This window comes from Poecilia formosa, unplaced genomic scaffold (assembly GCF_000485575.1).
Source record: "Poecilia formosa unplaced genomic scaffold, Poecilia_formosa-5.1.2 Scaffold11, whole genome shotgun sequence".
Lineage (NCBI taxonomy): Eukaryota > Metazoa > Chordata > Actinopteri > Cyprinodontiformes > Poeciliidae > Poecilia > Poecilia formosa.
The window spans coordinates 1782012-1800740 of NW_006799950.1; the positions used below are offsets into that span (position 1 = coordinate 1782012).

The 18729-nt window shown below is 40.3% G+C and overlaps 1 protein-coding gene across 4 annotated transcripts in view; it reads left to right on the top strand.

The window, feature by feature from the left end:
* The window catches only part of grk4 (G protein-coupled receptor kinase 4), a 56839-nt gene that overhangs the window by 15515 nt on the left and 22595 nt on the right, over window positions 1-18729 (top strand). For 3 of the 4 annotated variants that reach the window (XM_007543896.2, XM_007543888.2, XM_016666697.1), the window contains exons 2-5: window positions 7246-7341; window positions 15648-15760; window positions 17331-17408; window positions 18325-18425. In XM_007543896.2, coding sequence (XP_007543958.1) covers window positions 7246-7341; window positions 15648-15760; window positions 17331-17408; window positions 18325-18425 — 388 coding nt within the window. Of the gene's footprint in view, window positions 1-7245; window positions 7342-15647; window positions 15761-16168; window positions 16274-17330; window positions 17409-18324; window positions 18426-18729 lie in introns of all 4 variants that reach the window. The other variant, XM_007543873.2, reaches the window with a different exon arrangement.

Consider the following 18729-nt stretch of genomic DNA (forward strand, 5'->3'; position numbering starts at 1 on the left):
CAGTTTTAATTTAGGACCAAACTGCCTCATTATTTCTGCTTACGACCGCACGATGCGTCCTTGAGTAAAACTTTTAAAAGCTGTATTTTGTAAACATAAGGCATTATTTTACTGTTGGCCTAATGGAGCAAAAAGATGAACTGACTCGAGCTGTTTTTGTGAACTTTTGGAACTATAATTTTCACACATTTTATGAAAAAACAAACAAAAAAAAAACAGTTTAAATTACATTTCTTTTATTTCTAGTTGCTTAAATGTAAAAGAAACTTCACAACAATGCATTCACGATAGCAATATTAGTGCCTTTGACAGAAACACTTGTTTATTCTACATCCAACATGTTAAGAGTCAAAACCAAACAATAACTTTTTTCCCCCAGATGAATTGATCTCTGCGGTCAGTAGATACTTAAACTGATCAATAAATGGCCCTTTCTCAGTGCTATTTATTGCCATTAAACCACAGGATCAGATAATATTAAAAAGCAGAAGTAATTTTTTTTTTATATGTTGTGAAAATAAGCTTTTTATCTTGCAAAAATAGAGAGGAAAAGAGTATTGCAGGAGCATGCACACTGCACAAACATAAAAGCTTCATGTCAGTGATTTTGTGGTTTATTTTGTGGTTTTTCACATGTTTTACTGATGCTGCTCAGTTCATGTTCTTGTTGAAGCTGTCTGATGTCGTTGGTGGGACAGCTGGTGTCTCATGAGCTTTGGGGCAGAGGATTTTCCTCTGCTTGTGTCCACCATCTACTGAAAAACAACGTGCTCCTCCGTAGATCCTGTTGGGTTTCAGTCAGCTGAATCTGTGTTTTAGAGAATGTGTTTTGTGACACTTTGACTTCCTGACACCAATTTTAGCGACTGAAGTTTTTAACAACAAATAATACAAAAGTGCATAAAAACACACTTTTTCTATTTCTAGCCTATGATTTTTCATTAATTATTCACACTGGGAGTGGAGGCGATATTTGTGAAAGCAGTCGCTTTACAAAGATTTCTAAGCAGAGACCAATTGATTACACATTTTAGCATCTTCTGTGGATGACGGTGAGGTAAGCACGGATAACATCACCGAGAACGTGATGTCCTTGTGGTCCCAAACCTTCTTTTCTCCATAGACTGGCTGGCTGAACTGAAAAACCTGCGTTTTAAAGGGTGGCAGCAGAAATAATTACTAAGGCAATGGAAGTTGACTCTGGAAGTGAACCAGTAGCAAACCTCTGTGCTGGGTCGCACGTTCCCTATGTAGCAGAGACTTTTTTTTTCTTTTTTTAAGCACACTTCTGATTAAAAAAAAAAAGGGACCTTGCTGTGTAAATCTTTCAGCCATCTTCTTTTCTGCTGCAAGTCGTGCTCTCTCTAGTACAAAAGTTTTATCTTGATCATCTTCTTGCATCTCTTTTCCCTGACTTCATTCACACGTTGGCATCGCTCGCAACAGAGATTGCTGATGTCAGCGTAACGGATGTGTTCACTGATCCAAAAAAAAGATAGTTTTCAGCTTCCAACCAGCTGGTCACTATTGCTGATCAAGCTGAAAATCATCCACATCCGTTTAACGGTTGATTTATTGGCGCTTCTCTAAAGCTAACCATTGATTTTTAGCTCATGAAAAAAGTTACTATTTCTTAAAACAGGATTCCCCCCGCCTCCCCAATTGAATCATTGTATTTAAATAAAGGATTAGATTTCTCTACATTTTTTGTGAGACTTATCTTTTCTACATTTTCACCAGGGATGCCAGTGAAAGTGAAGGTCGCTGTTTCTGGAAAATACAAAGCCATATTTTCAAAATGCTGTGCAGTCAGCATTGTCCTCGTCAGGTTTTGCTTCAGCAAATTATTACTGCAAACAAACGGGTGTGGTTTTTCTCGTAGTATTTGGTCTTCCATTCTGACTACGCAGGCATGTTTCGTGGCTGTTTCAGTACCTGCTCTTAAATCAGCCGAGCCCCAATGAAGAAGCCGATAAAGAAACACAAGGAGGGCTTCAACTTTGACCTCATTCTCCACGCCACCACTGTACCTTACAAACAGTATAACAATAGGCCAGGAAGTCCTGATAGCACATGCAGTGTGGAAAAAGGGTTGTGGTTTTTGTCAGAAGTACAACACTCAACTTAACTGAAACCAGGAGTAGTTAAGTGAGAATGGCTCTTACACTTAACAGCAGGATGTTTAATGACTTTTGAAATAAAATCATATCTGCCAAACAGACTATTAATCCATCTCCCCTGACAGTAGTCGCATGTTTTCCTTCTATCCCCGAGGACAAAAGGCACAAAGAACTAAAATAATTATTCAAGTTTAATAAACTTTGACTCATCCCACTCATCTGAAGTCTTCTGTTGCTGGCAGACATGATGCTGTTGGTTTTAGTGGATCCATGTGAGATGCAAGTGTGGTTAAATGTGTTCTTCTGAGGGGAAAAGTGGTTCTCTGCCCACCTTTGACTGCTTCTCCCAGGCAAAGACGATAAATACCTGTGAATACCACAGTGACGGTTGATGCAGGAGTGAATGACAATAAATCTCTCTTATTTTGCCTTTGAAAGCCAGCTATGTGGAGGTGTCTGACGTTTTTCTACTCTTTGTAAAACAGACTTCCATGACTATTAGCCAGCGGAGTGAAATAATACAAGGTTTATTTCTCGACCCTTCTGAAAGCAAAAAGACCATTCACAAGTTTTCTGTTGGCTGTTTGGCAAAAAATAAAAATAGAAAATGAGACATGAAAGGATTTACTGTTTTCTGCACTTAGTGCAGCATTATAATTTTAAGCTGCTTTAGCTCTGTGTAAGCATATCTTCTCTAGAGCGGTCAGGAGGACTCAAACACATGAGATTCAAAGTTTGTTTCCTCTTCACTTGGGGAATTCGAGGTCTACAGCTGTTTTTTGTGTGCTCTTGTGATTTGATACATTTTTTTTAAATTACATATACCAGCACTAACATTGGTATGGAATGATATTAGTCATATTTTTTACCCTATCGGTCCGATAAATAAGATTGGATCTATATTATTGACCAATATTTATTCCCATCTTGTTGTTCTTTGTTTCTGGAGCATGACGGGAGGAAGTCAGTCATGTGTTATTTGTTTGGTCATGTGACAGTGATAGTGAGGCAGCGCAGGATTGTGGGGAGTTCACCTGAAGCAGAAAGCAGTATTGAAGCCATTTTTTTCCCCAAGATGTCAACAGTAGTAAAATATGACATCAGACATAACAGCCATATTGGTATCGACCCACATTTTCCCAATTAATTCCAGTATTTCCTTCAATTGCTTCTTCATCTTAGTATAATGCTAGGACTTCTGTTTGACATCATTAAATAAACAGTTAAACTACAACCAGCCTATATGTACAATTTGGAGGAGTGTGTGCCTTTCCCCAGCTGGTAGTCCAGCATATATTGATTTCTATCATGGTTATCATGGAAAATTGTGGACTGTTCATTCTGGTTGCTTAGTAAACTCCTTTTACTTGCAACTGGCTGCAATGACTTAATGTGCATAGCAGCCAGTCCAGTGTGGCCATGAAGAGGTCGTATGCTCAGACTGAGGCCAGTGTTGGAAGTCATGCTTTCAAACCTCTGACCGATCTATTTTGTTGCTCATGTGCCACATGTCATGGATAAGGCGACGCTCCTGCTAGCAGACACCTACATGCTCCTGATTTGCAGCTGTCAGGATAAGCCGCCACAATCCCACCGTAGCAGCTTTGTACATGCTGCAGACTTTCTAACAAGTCTTCACTTGTTAGACGGGAAACACACAAGCCTTCTTGAAGAACTCCAGGGAAACCTGCCAAGATCATCTGCACTCTGGCCGATTTTTCACATTGTGCTGCAGTCTTAATCCGAAGGCAAAAGGGGCCCAACAGATGGTGCCAGAATTGCCCAAAATAGATGAGAGCTGAGCGATCGAGGGGCGTTCAAGGACTGATGTGAGGCAACGTGAATGTAGGTTGAACCTATCATCAAACTCCATGCAGGATTACGGTAGAATCAGATGATTATTTGCTTTCATCCTAATCTGCATGAAAAATAATACTCAAATAATCAAAATAAAACCCAAGCTTAAAGTGATAGATTAAAGAGTTTGTTTGGTTGGATCTGGTGCCGGATTGTTAAAAGCTTCACTAACTCTGTATATTAGTCTGTGTGCGTTTCATCGAGAGTGTAGTCTCTTACCCTAATTTTGAGATTTTCCAATAGACTTCCCTCGGCTTCCCTCGTTTTTGTTGTGATAGAATAAAAGTGATAAAAACTATTAATGACCTCTTTGCAGTCTTTTTCTTAAGTGACAGCATGGCTAGGATTGCATGTCAGAGAAATAGGACAGTGCTTTTTATAAACATACCCATTTTTAATAGATCGCTTGTATAAATTAAGTGTGATTTTTATCACTAAATTGCACATAGTAGCTGCATTAGTTATATTTTCAGAGATCGGAAACATTAGACTCTTAGGACTCTGTTTATGCAAATCTGAGAATAATTACTCTGCATTTTTTACATGTCTTTCTTTACATCAAAGTTTTATTTTGTGTTAATAAACATGGTTATTTATTTGAAGGCTTACAAAAGCCTTCAAATATGTTTATCTAAATACATTAAATCAAAAGTCTTCGTCCCGCCAAATGAGCCGTTGCTAAATTCCTCTGGAGCCGGGTGCGAATTGACATCCTGTATTCTCGAAAACGTGAAACTCCCCGTTGTTACAACAAGTGTCTAAATTGCCTTTCATGGACAAATAGAAAGTTTGTCAAGACTGGCGATTGTTGTTGTGCGTAGGTATGGCGCATTCACTGATCATCTGAAAGAATCCGAGCGGTGGGAGGTAAAAGTTTGACCTAAACTGGGTTGACGGTTCCATCACCCACTCTGTCCATCTCAGTCGCTGTCCTTGGGCAAGACACTTCACCCGCCTTCCCCGCTGGTCTGGGGGCTCAGTGGCGCCGAATGTATCAAGTCTCTCTTCTGTCAGTCTGACCCAGGGCAGCTGTGGCTACAATGTAGCTCACCACAATTAACGTGTGAATGTGTGTAGTGTAGTGAAGGTAGTGTGAAGCGATTTGGGATTCTTTAGATAATGCAACTAAAAACAAAAATAAATGAAAGTAATTCTCACATAAAAATTTCAAATTTCTATTGGAGCTTGATTGTTAACTTAATTGTTCTCAGTTTATTTTTTATCGAAGTTTGGGTGTTCAGTTTTGATGCTATAATATCATCCAGTTTATTGAGTTTTTTTTTTAACTTGTGGAATCAATATGTCATCTATAAATAGGTTCAAAAACATCAAATTTGCCTTTTTGTTTATCATGAATGTATATTCTCACATCCAAAAAAGCACAGAGAAAGTCATTTTTCCTGGGCGTAATAGATTTATATTTGCTAAATGTCAGAATATTTAGAGATATTTTTTTTATTGCTTTGTTTACATGCACTAATAATACTAATATTAGTGCCTTTAAACTGCCTGGCAAGCCCAGATAAAGATGTTGCTTTGTTTTCCTCTGAAGTCACATTATTTGAGTTAAATGGAGGCAGACTTCTGAATGTGTTGTAAGGTAACGCCTCAAAACAAAACAAAATAAAAAAAACACTTTGAGGCGCTACCTTCCATGATGTCCTTGCAGGACATCATGGAAAATGGATATAAATTTTAGATGCCTTAAGTTGTCACACTCATCTATTCAAACAGTGATATGAGAGTGAAAACGTAGTGAGTCTCCTCAGCCATCATACGGTTTGGTCTGAAACAAGTAGTCAAATTACTTGTGATTGATAATTGAAATAGTCGTCGACCAATTTAGAAATCGATTAATCGTTAAAGGGAGTATAGAGACTCAAAAAACGGCCATTTACTGGACGGACAAAACGATCAAAGCAGTCATTAAGTCAAAACTGTGCAAAAAAATATATATAAATTTTGCATTTTAGATGGAAAAGCTTCTTTGTCTGTAAATATGTTCTGTACATAACTCCTCAAATGCAATAGTTTTAGTTTTACCTGGTTTGAAATCTGAAAAAAAATCCAACTTTGTGCACCTTTTGCTATCCATTTATTAACCCAAAGAATAATCAACGGGTTAGTAGTCTGTACTTTTGCATCTTTTGCATGATCAAGCGTACACCAAGCTGTATTGTTGCATTGCATTTTTATTTTCTTACTCAAAACAGTAATTGAAATATTTGCTTAGCTGCATTATTTTTAATGACTTTCTAATATTGACTTGAGTGGTTTCATGAATGATCTGAAAAATGTGACGATTTATTTATTTGATTAATCGTCAGACTAAACGATACAATAATCGATTCTGTAATCATTAGTTGCAGCCCTTTATGCTGTTTGGGAAATGAGGTGCATTCGGTGATTTGATTGAGATGTTTTGGTTTGAACTGTGTAATTTAACCCCAGAACAAAAGGGTAGTGGCAGCATCAGCATCTGTGGGTATTCTGCTTCAGGAAGAAAAGTTGTGCTTCTCAAAATGATTGAAATTATGTGGAAGGAACATTAAATCGAAATATTGAAGCTACACATCAGGCACAAATCGTTGCGTGTTTAAAATACACAGTGACCCTAATCACACCACCAGATTAATTATAAAGTAAATGGGTTCAAACCCCCAGCAAAGTATCGAGAAGCTTGCAGACAGTAAGGACAAAGAGGGTGTGTGTATGTTTTAGTGAAGGTAAATAATTGGCTTCAACTGTAGACGCGCACACACACACACACACACGCACACACGCACTGCATCTGCTGTTGCTGTTGCGGGCAATCAGGCCGTACGTAAAGCTTTCCAGACTTTCTGAGAACAATGCTCACCACCTCTGTGTGTGTGAGATGGAGGTAATCTGTGAATGACGATTTAGTTTGGCTAATGTTTGACTGGGATCCACTTGGTGTGTGTGTGTGTGTGTGTGTGTGAGAGAGCGAGAGACTCGTGATGTTTGAAGCTGTCAACGTTCTTCATCACATGCTCCGTCATATTGCACAGAGGCGACTGGTGAGATGAAGCAGCTGTCCCTGTTTCTGGTCACACCAAGGTCAGCGTGCTTGAAGACATGCATGCAAAAGCAAACACAAACATTCACACGCGCGCACACACACACACACACACACAGAGACACACTTGATTTTCATTGCTCCTGTGCTGAAAATGCTACTTATTGGATGCTCTGACTATCTGACATTAATCTCTCCTCCTTTTTTTTTTTTTTGTCTGTCTTCCAGGTGGAGGAGGCAAGAGGAATGGCCGCAGTAAGAAATGGAAGGAGATGCTTAAACTCCCGCACATCAGCCAATGCGAGGAGCTTCGACGAACTATCGGTATGAGCGGCGAGCGCCCGTGGTGTCGTTGGGTTGTCGGGGTGTGTCTGACTTCGGGGAGAAGTTCATGTTGGACTTCCTTCCTGTTTCTCTTCGTCTCCACCCATGGTAACGGGCGGAGTGGTGGGGGGCAGGAAACTGGGCGTGTGCGAGTGTGAACGTCTGGGGTGGGAGACTATCGGTGTCGAGATGACTTCTCACACGTTAAATCAGAACATGCGGCCCGCTTCCTACCTTTAACACCACAGGTGAATTTGTGGTGCGACTGGCCCCGTTGGATTAGATTGCAGTGCAACCATCGTGGTGGTTCTGTGGATGCCACACCACACCAGAGAGAGTGTGTGTGTGTGTAGTTGTGCGTCACAGCTCTCGCTGCCAAAGATTGCAGGGCTACCCTCCCCCACATGCTCTCATGCCCTCCCTCTTCTCTATCTCCATGCGTACCTCCACCACTATCTGCATCTCTCTCTTTCTCTCTCTCCTTCAATCTTTTAGCCACTTCAGAGAGGGGCTTAAGAGGAGAGTCGTGGACGGAGAGACCATTTACAGCAACAGGAGAGATCTTTTGAGGACAGGATGGATAAGAGCGGGCCCGGGTGAAAGGGATGTAGGTGTATATACACTCCCTTTGGTGATATCTTACTCAGCACTGATTGTGCTTCTTGTCAGCTTGTTCACACAACCCTCACAAAATAACTCGCACAACCCTCTGAATCCATCAGTTCTCAAGACACCTTAAAGGCAGAATATGTTCTCGTTCCCATTAGAACTAGAACTTTGCGATCCAGATTTGGACTGGAGGTGTGAGCGTGCGCTTCCCAGCTGTAGGAGTTTACATATGTCAGCAATTCATGCACGTTGTTGTGTAATTTCCCTATCGCGTGGAGCACGAGATCAAAACATTCTCCCTTGTGTAATCTAGCTGGTAGACGTGTAGCATTGTGCAAGGATACAGTAAAGCGACTGATAGAAGTGTCTTTGTTGTGTCTTGATAATGTCAGGCGTTTGACCTTAACCTTGACAAGCGACTGGTAGTTTTGGTAAACCCAGATTCCACTATACGTGCTGCTGCCTCTTTGTCTGCCCGCCTCAGACCTCTGTGCTTCGTTATCTCCATCCATCCAGCTTTTTTTTTTTTCTGCCGTTCAGTTTTATACAGTAGACATATTTGTGCTGCCAACCAATTAAAATGCCAGCAATTGTTCTTCCTGTAGAAAACGGGTAACTTAGTCTCCCAGTACTCACTGATGCTGGGGCAACTTACTCCGCTGAACATGCATACAGGTAGTTGTGAAGGTGTTCGGGGCCCACCTGACAGATATGATAAATGTTATTTTCTGGTTCCTAGAGCGCCCCTTTCTTTACTGCTGCCCTGGGCAGCTGCCCATACGGGCCATATGAAAAGCCACATTAGGCCTGCCACAATAAATCAATTGCGTGATAAATTAAAACTGAAAGCTCAATAATTTCCTTTTACAGGATGTATCGTTTTTCTCTTTTCTCGCTCTCTTTCTACCAAAACTTCAGTTTGGTATATTGGCCTGAACTAGCTCCTTTTTTTTGTTTTTGTATACAGAAACGTCATAATTAATTTTTATTCCTTGTCTCCTTTGTTTTGTTTACTTATTTGTTTTGGATATTTAAAATGTCTTCCAGTTCCACTGTTAAATATTCATTAAAATTGAGAGTGTATTGATCTTTGAGATTACTTACTTGCATTATTGTGCCATTGCCATTATAGCATTTGAAAATGGTCTCAAAAAGAACAGTATCATTGTTGATCGCAATAACTTCTGGGACAACTTATTGTCAAGCATTTTTTGTTTTTGATCGTGACAAGCCCACATCCTTCTTCTAATTTACATTCCAGATGGTTGGTGCAATGTTGAGAAACCAGTTTTAGAAGTTTCTCTTGCATAGCAGTTCAGAGACGTGGTCGTTGCTTGGCTCGGTATGGCGCCTTGCACAAAGTGTTCGCAGGCTTTGATCTTTTTCCGCATTCTGTCACGTTGCAACTACACGCTTTAATTTGTCTGAGATCTTATGTGATGCACCAGCACAAAAAGTTAGTGCTTTTTTTTTTTTTTTTTTTTTTATGAAAAAGTGCAGCATGCTTTTGGTGTACATCTGTCAGCTTTGCACATTTAGACGCTTGGATTTCTGACATTCTCCCTTACAGAATAGCTCAATGTATGTCAGTCATCTTTAATTCACATTCTTTAAGTCTTGCCACAGTTTGTCAATTGATCTCAACTTTTACTGGTCAATTTTAGCATGCTAATTTGCATTGATCTGAAGTATTTCACTGTAACTCTGGCTTTCGGTTTAGGTTCGTCCTGGCTGGTTTTAGGGTTGTTAATTGGCCACTCTCCACTCTTTAATGACGGCCAGATTTCTGGACTTGATAAGTATTAGCTGTGCTGTTGACAAGTTTTCCTGCCTGAGCTGTGGGTTTCTGCTGCTCCTCCAGAGTCACAGTGGGCCTCTCGGCTGCTTCTCTGATTATACTGACCTTGTCTCATGCAGCTTATGTGAACGGCCATATCTTGGCTTGCAGCTGTCCCACACTCTCCTTTTCCAGGTGATGGACAGAGCGGTGCTCAGTGAGACCGCACTGTCTCACTGAGCTATACATCCAAGGCTTCGGATGTATAGCTTTAAAGCCTAGTCCTGCTGTAAATGTAAATCCCTGACCTGTCTGTCGTTCTCCTTGGCCACCACAATGCCGTACGTTCACTAATGTTATCTAACAAACCTCGAAGGCCGTCAGAGAACAGCTGGCGCTTTGCTGAGAAAAAATACACAGTAGTGTTATCTAAATTGATGACATTGGGTCTTATCAGAATAAAGGGAGCTACAATGCACACTTGCCAGATTTTTTTGTAAAAAAGAAAAAAAAAAAAAGAAACGACGTATAATTTTCCATCTACTTCTCAAAGTAGATGGAAAACTTGCTACTTTGCATTGGTTTATAACAGACTCAATAAAACGCACTGTGATTGTAAAAAGTTGGGGGGTCTGAACACTGTAGCATGTTGCTATAGATGCTCAAAGAACTGTGCGTGCTTGACTGCCATTCATCATCTGACTAACCCACTTCATTTTGAACTAAACTGGAGTTTTAATTAAGTTGAAATTGCCGCTTAACTCCGTGGTAAAGACAAATTACTCAGCCTTGCCTGTGATTGCCCAACCATATAATGCTTCCTTCTCATTTTCCTGTGCGACTCTTTCAGCTTAGTCAGGACTTGGGAGAAGTCTCTATTACACACAGAGATTTTTATTTTTATCTTTTGAGAAAATTGACAGTAGAGTTAAAATTCAACTGGCTAAATGAAAACGAGACAGAAGCCGAGGTTTTTCTTAAGGTCTTGGATCACATAATGATGATAATCACATATGACACAGTCCTTTGCAGAATGATTCATTTTGATTGAGTGTTTGCTCGGTTTGTCACATTACAACCAAGAATATAAATACATTTGATTGTAATTGTTATGTGACAGATAAACATAAAGGAACAGATAAATGTCCACTCCAGTCTAAAATCTTTTTGTAGCTTCTAGCCATTTTAGTGATTACATGCAAGTATTAGGTCAAGTATTTATCCAGCCATATTTTCAGCTGATGTTTCTCATCCAACATCCACATTTTCTGTGTCAATCCCAACATGTGTCAGTAGGTGGCTTTTAGAGAAATGACTTGTTTGTAGAAGAAGTTATGAAAACATGCATACTAAAATCATTTGTATATCCTCCAGTGTAATTGTAGCCAGGCTCCAGTTCTCTGTCTACTGCTAAATGGGGGAAAAACAAAACAAAACAAAAAAAAAACATTAGAAACTTGTAATGGTTGTGCAAGAATCATCATAGTTAAGACAATGGTGGAAGAAAGCGCACATGATGTAGAGGCTGAGAAGTAAATATTTTCTGATTAGAAATAAATGCTGGTTTAATACTTTTAAACAGAGTAAGCTTTCACTGTTTAGATCTGAATGGATTACCAAAGTTAGCTATATTTGCTAAATGTTTGAGTAATATAAAAGTATTTTGAAGATAAAATCTTTAAAGACGTATTTCAATTCAGATGTGGCATACATTTAATTAGTATTTGTAGCTACTGAATACTAACACTAAATACTTCTTATTCCTCAGATTGGATTTAATTTTTCTGTGTTCAATCCACTCTGTAACTAATCTGTGTGATTTTGGGTCATTGTCTATTTAATGACCCACTTGTGTCCAAGCTTTAATTTTCTGACTGATGTTTAAAGTTGTTACTTCAATATTTCCACATAATGTTTTTTCTCATGATTTTATCTATTTGATAAAATTTTTCAATCCCCGCTTGATGTGAAAACACTGCATCATCATGATGCCGCCACCTCTGTACGTTAGCTGGAATGGTGCAAACTTCCTAATTTATCCTCCTCATGTTACAGCGGCCATTACGGTCACAAATACTCCAGTTTTAGTTTCCTTTAGACCTTAATCTGTCTCTGAAGATTTAAGTTCTTTGTCTCTGAGTTTATATGGAAACTAAAACGTGGATTTTTACTTGATCCTGTCCCTGGATTAACATGTTCTTTTTGTTTGTTTTGTTTCTTTTTTAAATCTCCGAGTGGCATTTCAGCTCTTGTTTCTTTGTGGACATTGATACCATCCCACCCTCTTTGGCCAGCATCTTATGATGTTTTGCTTTTGCTCTGGGGTTGATGCCCACCTGAACACTGAATTCATCAACTTCCCAAACGATGGAGTGGCTCAACATCCTCAAGATGTTTACAGTTGTGTATGATAATTTGAAATTATACCCAGAGTACCCAGAGAGAACCCATGCATGCACAGGGAACGCATGGAAACTCCTTGCAGAAATCCTCGGGCCCAGGATTCAAAACCAGACCTTCTTGCTGCAAAGCAATGGTTCCACCTTCTGCCTTGCTGTTCAGGCCTGCACTTAAATTTCAAAATATTAGGAAGCAACAAAATCTGATCTGAAACATAAAAAGCGTAGGCTCATTTAACGTTGAATAGCTGTGTGTCATACAGTTCTATTCCCATAAGTGCAATAAACTCACTGCTGGAACTTTTCTTGCGAGTGCTCAGAGCAGAGCGCTGCAGTTTGCTCTTCGAAAGACCCAACAAATGAATATCTGAATGGTAAATATTTGGTTTCCAGCTGTCACCGCTTTCAGGCCCAGTACGGTCAACAAGTATAAACCTTTGTGATTAAAGCGGTCTTTGTTTTGGGTAAACAGTTACCTCTCCAAGTTTTTCCCCTTCTTGTTCTTTTTAAGCATTTAACTGTAGTAGTGAGTGATTTTTTTTTTCTTTTTTCAACAGTAATTTGCTCCAGTCTGCAGCATGTCGGTGCAACCAGTAAGGAGATCTGCTGCGCATCTGAGAATCGGTGCACATTAGGTTGGATGCTGAGTGAAGCCAGGATGAGGAGAAAATATTTCTGAACACAAAAACACAGACGCCGTCTTTTCACAACCACAAATCTTTTCTCATTTTGTACATAGTTTCCCAGCAAACAGTCTGACCATTAGCGGGTTTCTCATGCCGCTTATCTATTAGATGATCAATTATAAATGTCATACATAATATTTTTTTTCACATGCGCACCTAGAGGAAGTGCTGTTTTGTTTAAACATATGGCCCCGATTTTTATTATCGTTCAGATTCCCTCTAATACTCTGAGAGGGAATTGCTCATTTTACGCAGAACTGCACAAGCCTCCAAAGGATTGTGGTGAAGGATCAAAAGTGAGCATAAAGTGTTCGTGGATTTAAAGATGTGTTGGCGAGAACTTTTGCGATCGGATTTAAAATGTTGTGCTCGTCTTGCTTACAGGGAAGTAATAAAAATCTCAAATGGCCTTTTTTTTTTTTTTTTATTCAGTCGTTTGAGAATATTGGATTTGCCACAGTGATGAGGTCTAAAGTGGCTCTGTGAGCTACAAAGAAGAGGACATGATGCTTTTAAAATAAACAACTACTGTAAAGATTTGGTGGTTTTTTATTTTATTTTTTATTTCATTTTATTTTTTTTATTTGTTGCAACCGTCTTTCTTCCTCCCCTTGTTTCTACAAATACACACATTTGTGTTTTTGTGTTTGCTTTGTGTGTGTCTCTGTGTGAGTGTGGATCTGTCCTGACTGTCAGCCAATGCTAGAGATCGACCCGAGTCTTCTTCCTCCTTTGGTAAAAGAGGAAATATGAGTCAAATGGACACAATTGGTTCTAATAAGATGTGACCAGCTGCACAGGAAAAAACAGACTGACATGCCAACAGAAAACATCAATACAATCGGTCTGATTTGTTTCTAAGGCATGTTGGGAAAAAAAAAACAAAACTAATTTGCATGTCTTTCTTTTTCTGTAGGCCTCTTCCAGGGCTGCAGGTGCATAAAGGGCATGCAGACGGCTTCTGCAAATATTAGTGAGAGAATGGGTCACTTTCAGGAGACTGATGTGCAATAGGATGAGTCTGAGTAGTATGACATCTGCCAAGATGGCAGCTTCCATTGTGTCAAATGTAAAGTTGGTTTGAGCGGGGATTATGTGTATTAAGACGTTTTGGACAATTTCATAATCCCAACTCTATGAGAACAGTTGGAGATCCTCTCTTTATGTGGCAGAGAGCACAAAGTTATTCCTTAGAGACATGGGCGTGTGAGTTTGGTGAGGAAGAAGTTGACTGGTCTTCACAAAGTTCAGACTTTATCTCTATATAACCATTTCTGGATTAGTTAGAGCGGAAGCTGGAAGCAAAAAACGTTTTCCTCCTACATTAGTGCTTGAGCTCACAAATGGACCTCCGGAAGAATGGTCAAATATTCCCATGAACACGGTCATGGGTCTGGAAATGACACAAATGCAACCATGTTGTAGAAAACCTCTACAGGAGAGTGAGGCTTGTAAAGCTGTGAACTGTGGCCCATTACATTAAACACCACAGATCAAAAATGAGACGTCATAAAGTTCATAAACAAATGAATTAAGTTAAGAACAGATTATACACTACACTATCGTAATAATATATCCACTACATAACGCTACAGTAGATGATTCCAACTTCCTAGTATGTCTCGTAGTGATATTTGAGTTATATTCTCCCGTCATGACGATACAAGTTTATACTGTCCTCAAACAAACTGCTGTAAATAAGTTTCCACATACATTTAATTATTTTTTAATTTTTTTTATTATAAAAATTTAAAAATTCAAATGGGTAATATATTTTGAGACATGGTAAAAGTTATGCATCCATCATGTGGTTTGATAATTCATACAAAATGCTCCATGCTTGTGTCTTATTCCCAAGGGATTGTAGGTTGGAGCAGGAGATTGATGACAGATTGGCTGCAGCAATGTGGGAGGTGCAGCAGCCTTTAGTGGTGGTGGGGGAATAAAAAAACCTAAGCAAAGACGGAAAGGCTCTCGTTCAGTTTTTTTTTTTTTTCGTCTTTCACCTATTTCCGTGAGATGTGAAACAAGGCTACAAGCAGCTGAAATGACCTCAGCCTTATAGAGACGGAGTGAGGAGTACCAGAGCAGAGCTGCTGTTCCTCAAATTAAAAAGGAGTCGGTCCAGATGGTTTGGTCATCCGATCGGGATGCTTCCCGGCCGTCTTCCTTGGAGGTTTGTCCTGCTCTACAGGAGGCCACAGCGAACACTCACCACCTGCAGGAGAGACCATCACTTCCCACCTGGGAATGTCTTGAGATCAGAATTCGTTCTGCGCTCCTAAAAGAGATCAATCGAGGTGAACGCGATAAAAGTTTTGGTGTCTGTAAATTGTCCCAGTTGTCAAAAAATATACATTTATGTGGTTGAAACTTTTGATTTTCAAAAGATTTGCAATGCTTTGCCAATGACATAACATTATAATAATCATTTAATCTTATTGGGAGGTTATTACAAAATGTCCTTATTAAATTTAACAGTCTCTGTTAGATTATTGGTTGCTGGAAGGTCTGAGGCTGAATTTAGAAGTTAGCGTTCAAAGAAAAAAAAAAACACATTTTCCTTTAGTAAGCTGGGTAAATTGCTGCTCACGCCCACTTTAAGCGATTACATAAAAGTCTGCCTCCTCACAAGACAGATGTGAAGTAAAACATATTTCAAAACTGTGTTACTACGCACGAACGACAAGACGGCAATCCGCCAGCGGTATTGAGGGGAGCAAAAGAAGATGGCTACGCAGCAGAAACGTAGTGATTGTCATTTCCCTCAGAGGTAACCTGAGCCAGGCTGGAGGACAGCCGCTACATTTCATTTCCTTGTGTTTCTCCCTGCAGAGAGGGACTTCACCAGTCTATGTGAGAAGCAGCCCATCGGCCGGCTGCTGTTCCGTCAGTACTGTGACACCCGGCCAGAGCTGAAGCGCTGCATCGACTTCATGGACGCTGTGGTAAGAGCAGAGTTTGGTAGCATGCACTTGCATTTACTCAGTTATTATTTTTACTGTGCTGTACTTTTTTACTTTTTAATATGGAGTTCGGCCTCTCTTTAGTGAAATTTGTGGATACTCTACGCACCGTGAGCAGCTTCACTGAATGAAGAACAAGCTAGTTTTGAGCAGAAATTCACCAGACACAGACAAACACCTTGAGTTTCATAAGTTTCATATTGAAACAAGCAGATGTGGAAAAATGTTTCTGTCGCTTGATTTTATTATTTTGTAATTATGCTGTCTGTATAAATTATTTTCATTTTGTTCTTTAAAAAATTCCCACATAACTTTGTTTTGGTCTGTCTGACGTAAATTTTTACCAAATACTTTGACGATTACCCGTCGCGGTCTTTGACGATCCCACAGCTGTCCCAGATGCTCTCTTGCTTGTCGTGTTTCTCCCCTCACATCGTCCATCTGTCAGCTGGGTCTCGGCCTACATCGGGCTGTGCAGAACGAGAAATGGGAGCGGTAAACCGGCGCTCTGCCTGCATGGGTGGGTGATTAGTGACTTTGGTTGTTAAAGAGCAGACCCCTCCTCTTCCTCTCTGCACTCCTCCATGAGGTCAGTCCCACGTCAGAGGCAGTTCCCCTGGGTGAGCAAGCAAACACAGGCCCGAGCTTGTGTCTAGGCCCCTGGTGGTATGCAAGAAAGGAAACACAGGGGTGAGGGGGGTCGTGCCTGTTTAATGAGGACCTATGTTAGGGGTTTTCACGGTGTGCAGGCACACTGCACAAACACAAAAAATCTCACCAAATGTATTTGGCCTAGTTTTGAATGCAAATATTGTGAAATGAGACAAAACTAACTCGTAGCTTTTCAGCAAGAAATAGTATGATATGAAATGGAAAAGGTACTAGTGCCAGATTTTTTTTCACTTATAGAAAAAAAATGTCTTGTTCCATTGGCAGACTAGTACTTTTCATTAATATTAAGGAATTACTGACTGTAACCGAGCTTCTTATGTGTTGCTGAACAATTTGTTTTGTCTATCTTCAAGTGTAGTATCGTTACACTAGAAACTAGACCAAAAATACTTGGTAAGACTTTTCATTGCAAGCACTAAACATGCACCTATTTGAATAAATCTCTAGGGTTATGTGTGTTCTGACGTTTCCCCTCCGGAGTGTCACGTTGTTGCTGTGATGCATATTTGCAGCGCTCGGTCCTCTTCCTCTCTGCAGAGCTTGTTTTCTAACAAGCTCTGCAGTCTGGGAGTTTCAAACTCCCAGACTGTTTCCCCACGTACGGCCATATTTGACCAGAGGCACAGCCCGTCATCCTGTCGGGCAACAATTGTAATGAATGAAGCGGGAAGATGAATAAAGTTGTCGTTTCGCAGAGTTCCTTTCATTACTTTCTGCTTTTCTCTTCTTAAACCGTTATTTATTTTTATTTTTCTGGATTCAGGGCCTCCCATTCTGCCCGTCTCTCTCTCTCCCCTTATTTGGAGAAGTATTAAAGATGGCTGAATGAGCGTGGCTTAGCATGGCGTCGCTGCTCACGTGTCTGTTTCTCCTCCAACAGGCCATGTACCAGCTAGCTCCCGACGAGAAGAGGAGGGACTGTGGACTGAATGTATTAGACACATACTTTAATAACGGGGTAAGACGCATGAACATGTTTACTTTGATTCAGAACCAGTTGATGCAGTTTTACATCTTAAACTTCCAGTGAGGCATTGTAAGAGTCAGTGTTAAGTAATTTATATCTGAAAATGCAGGTTTGCCCTGATGGCTTCACGTCGTACAGATGCAAAACATTTTCTTCCCCCCATTTGTGAGGATCAGCAGATGATGAAATTACTGCGCGATGAGAAACACAACTTTGTGTTCTTGCAATTGCCATTGCCGTGATTTCCACCAAAACTAAGGTTTCCAGTAATGTGTTTGGTCACTCTGATGGATTTCACTGTCCTTTATGACTACAGCTAATTTCAGATCACTCAGGAGAGAGTGCTAGGGATGATTTACTGTAATCCATATCCAAAGTGAACTTTGGTGGGACTAAATAATCTTTGTCATTCTCTGTTGTTCAAATTATGCCCACAATCTAGAAAACAATGATGTTTGATTTCAGTATTTCCCTGATCTGTATTATAGAGTGAAAAAGAAAAACAGACAATGAAAAAAATGTTTTATTTATATTTATATAGTCCTTCATTCATTCTTTTTGACCTTCCTTCTTTCTTTACTTCCTCACTTCCTTCTTCTGCTCTTTTGTTTTCCTTCTTTACTCTCTGTATTTTACCCTTTCTTTTTGTCTTTCACTTTCTCTTTCTGACTTTCTGTCTTTCTTTCTCTTTCTCCCCTCCTTGTGCACCCCTGTTCTGTCCACAGAGGTTCATGGGCAACTTGTAATTTATGTTAAACATGACTGAAAACTTTGATAATTTTAGAGTGGAAAATTTTTATATATCATCAATACATTACTCGTGTAAAGTACTTTAAAACCCACTTTATTTTCGAGTGAATCCCTCCCACTCCCCTGTCTCATCTTGTGTTTCTTTGTCTCCTTCCAGTCGGCGGCCCATCTACCCGACATTCCCCAGGACGTTATCGCTCGGTGCCGAGAGAGGCTGGAGCAGAGTCCATGCAAGGAGCTCTTCAACGACTGCACCAAGTAAGTCTTGAAACTCAGCCCTCGTCCTCCAGCTGCGATCGGACTCGCGCGCAGCAACAAAACGTGTGTAGATCGCTCGCGACTTACCTCTGCCATCGATTGTTGCCGTCAGCGTACGGAGCCAGCGGCTCCACTGGGGACGGTTCGTGTTCTCGCGGCACCGTCTCGTCTTTGGTAATGGCGGGACAGCTGACACCTGGGGTTATGTAACACTCGTAAACACGCACGCACAAACGCAGCGCTGGGCAGGGAAAGCATCCGGACGGCTGGCATGGAAACAACAGCCACCTCAGTCTTCCTCGTA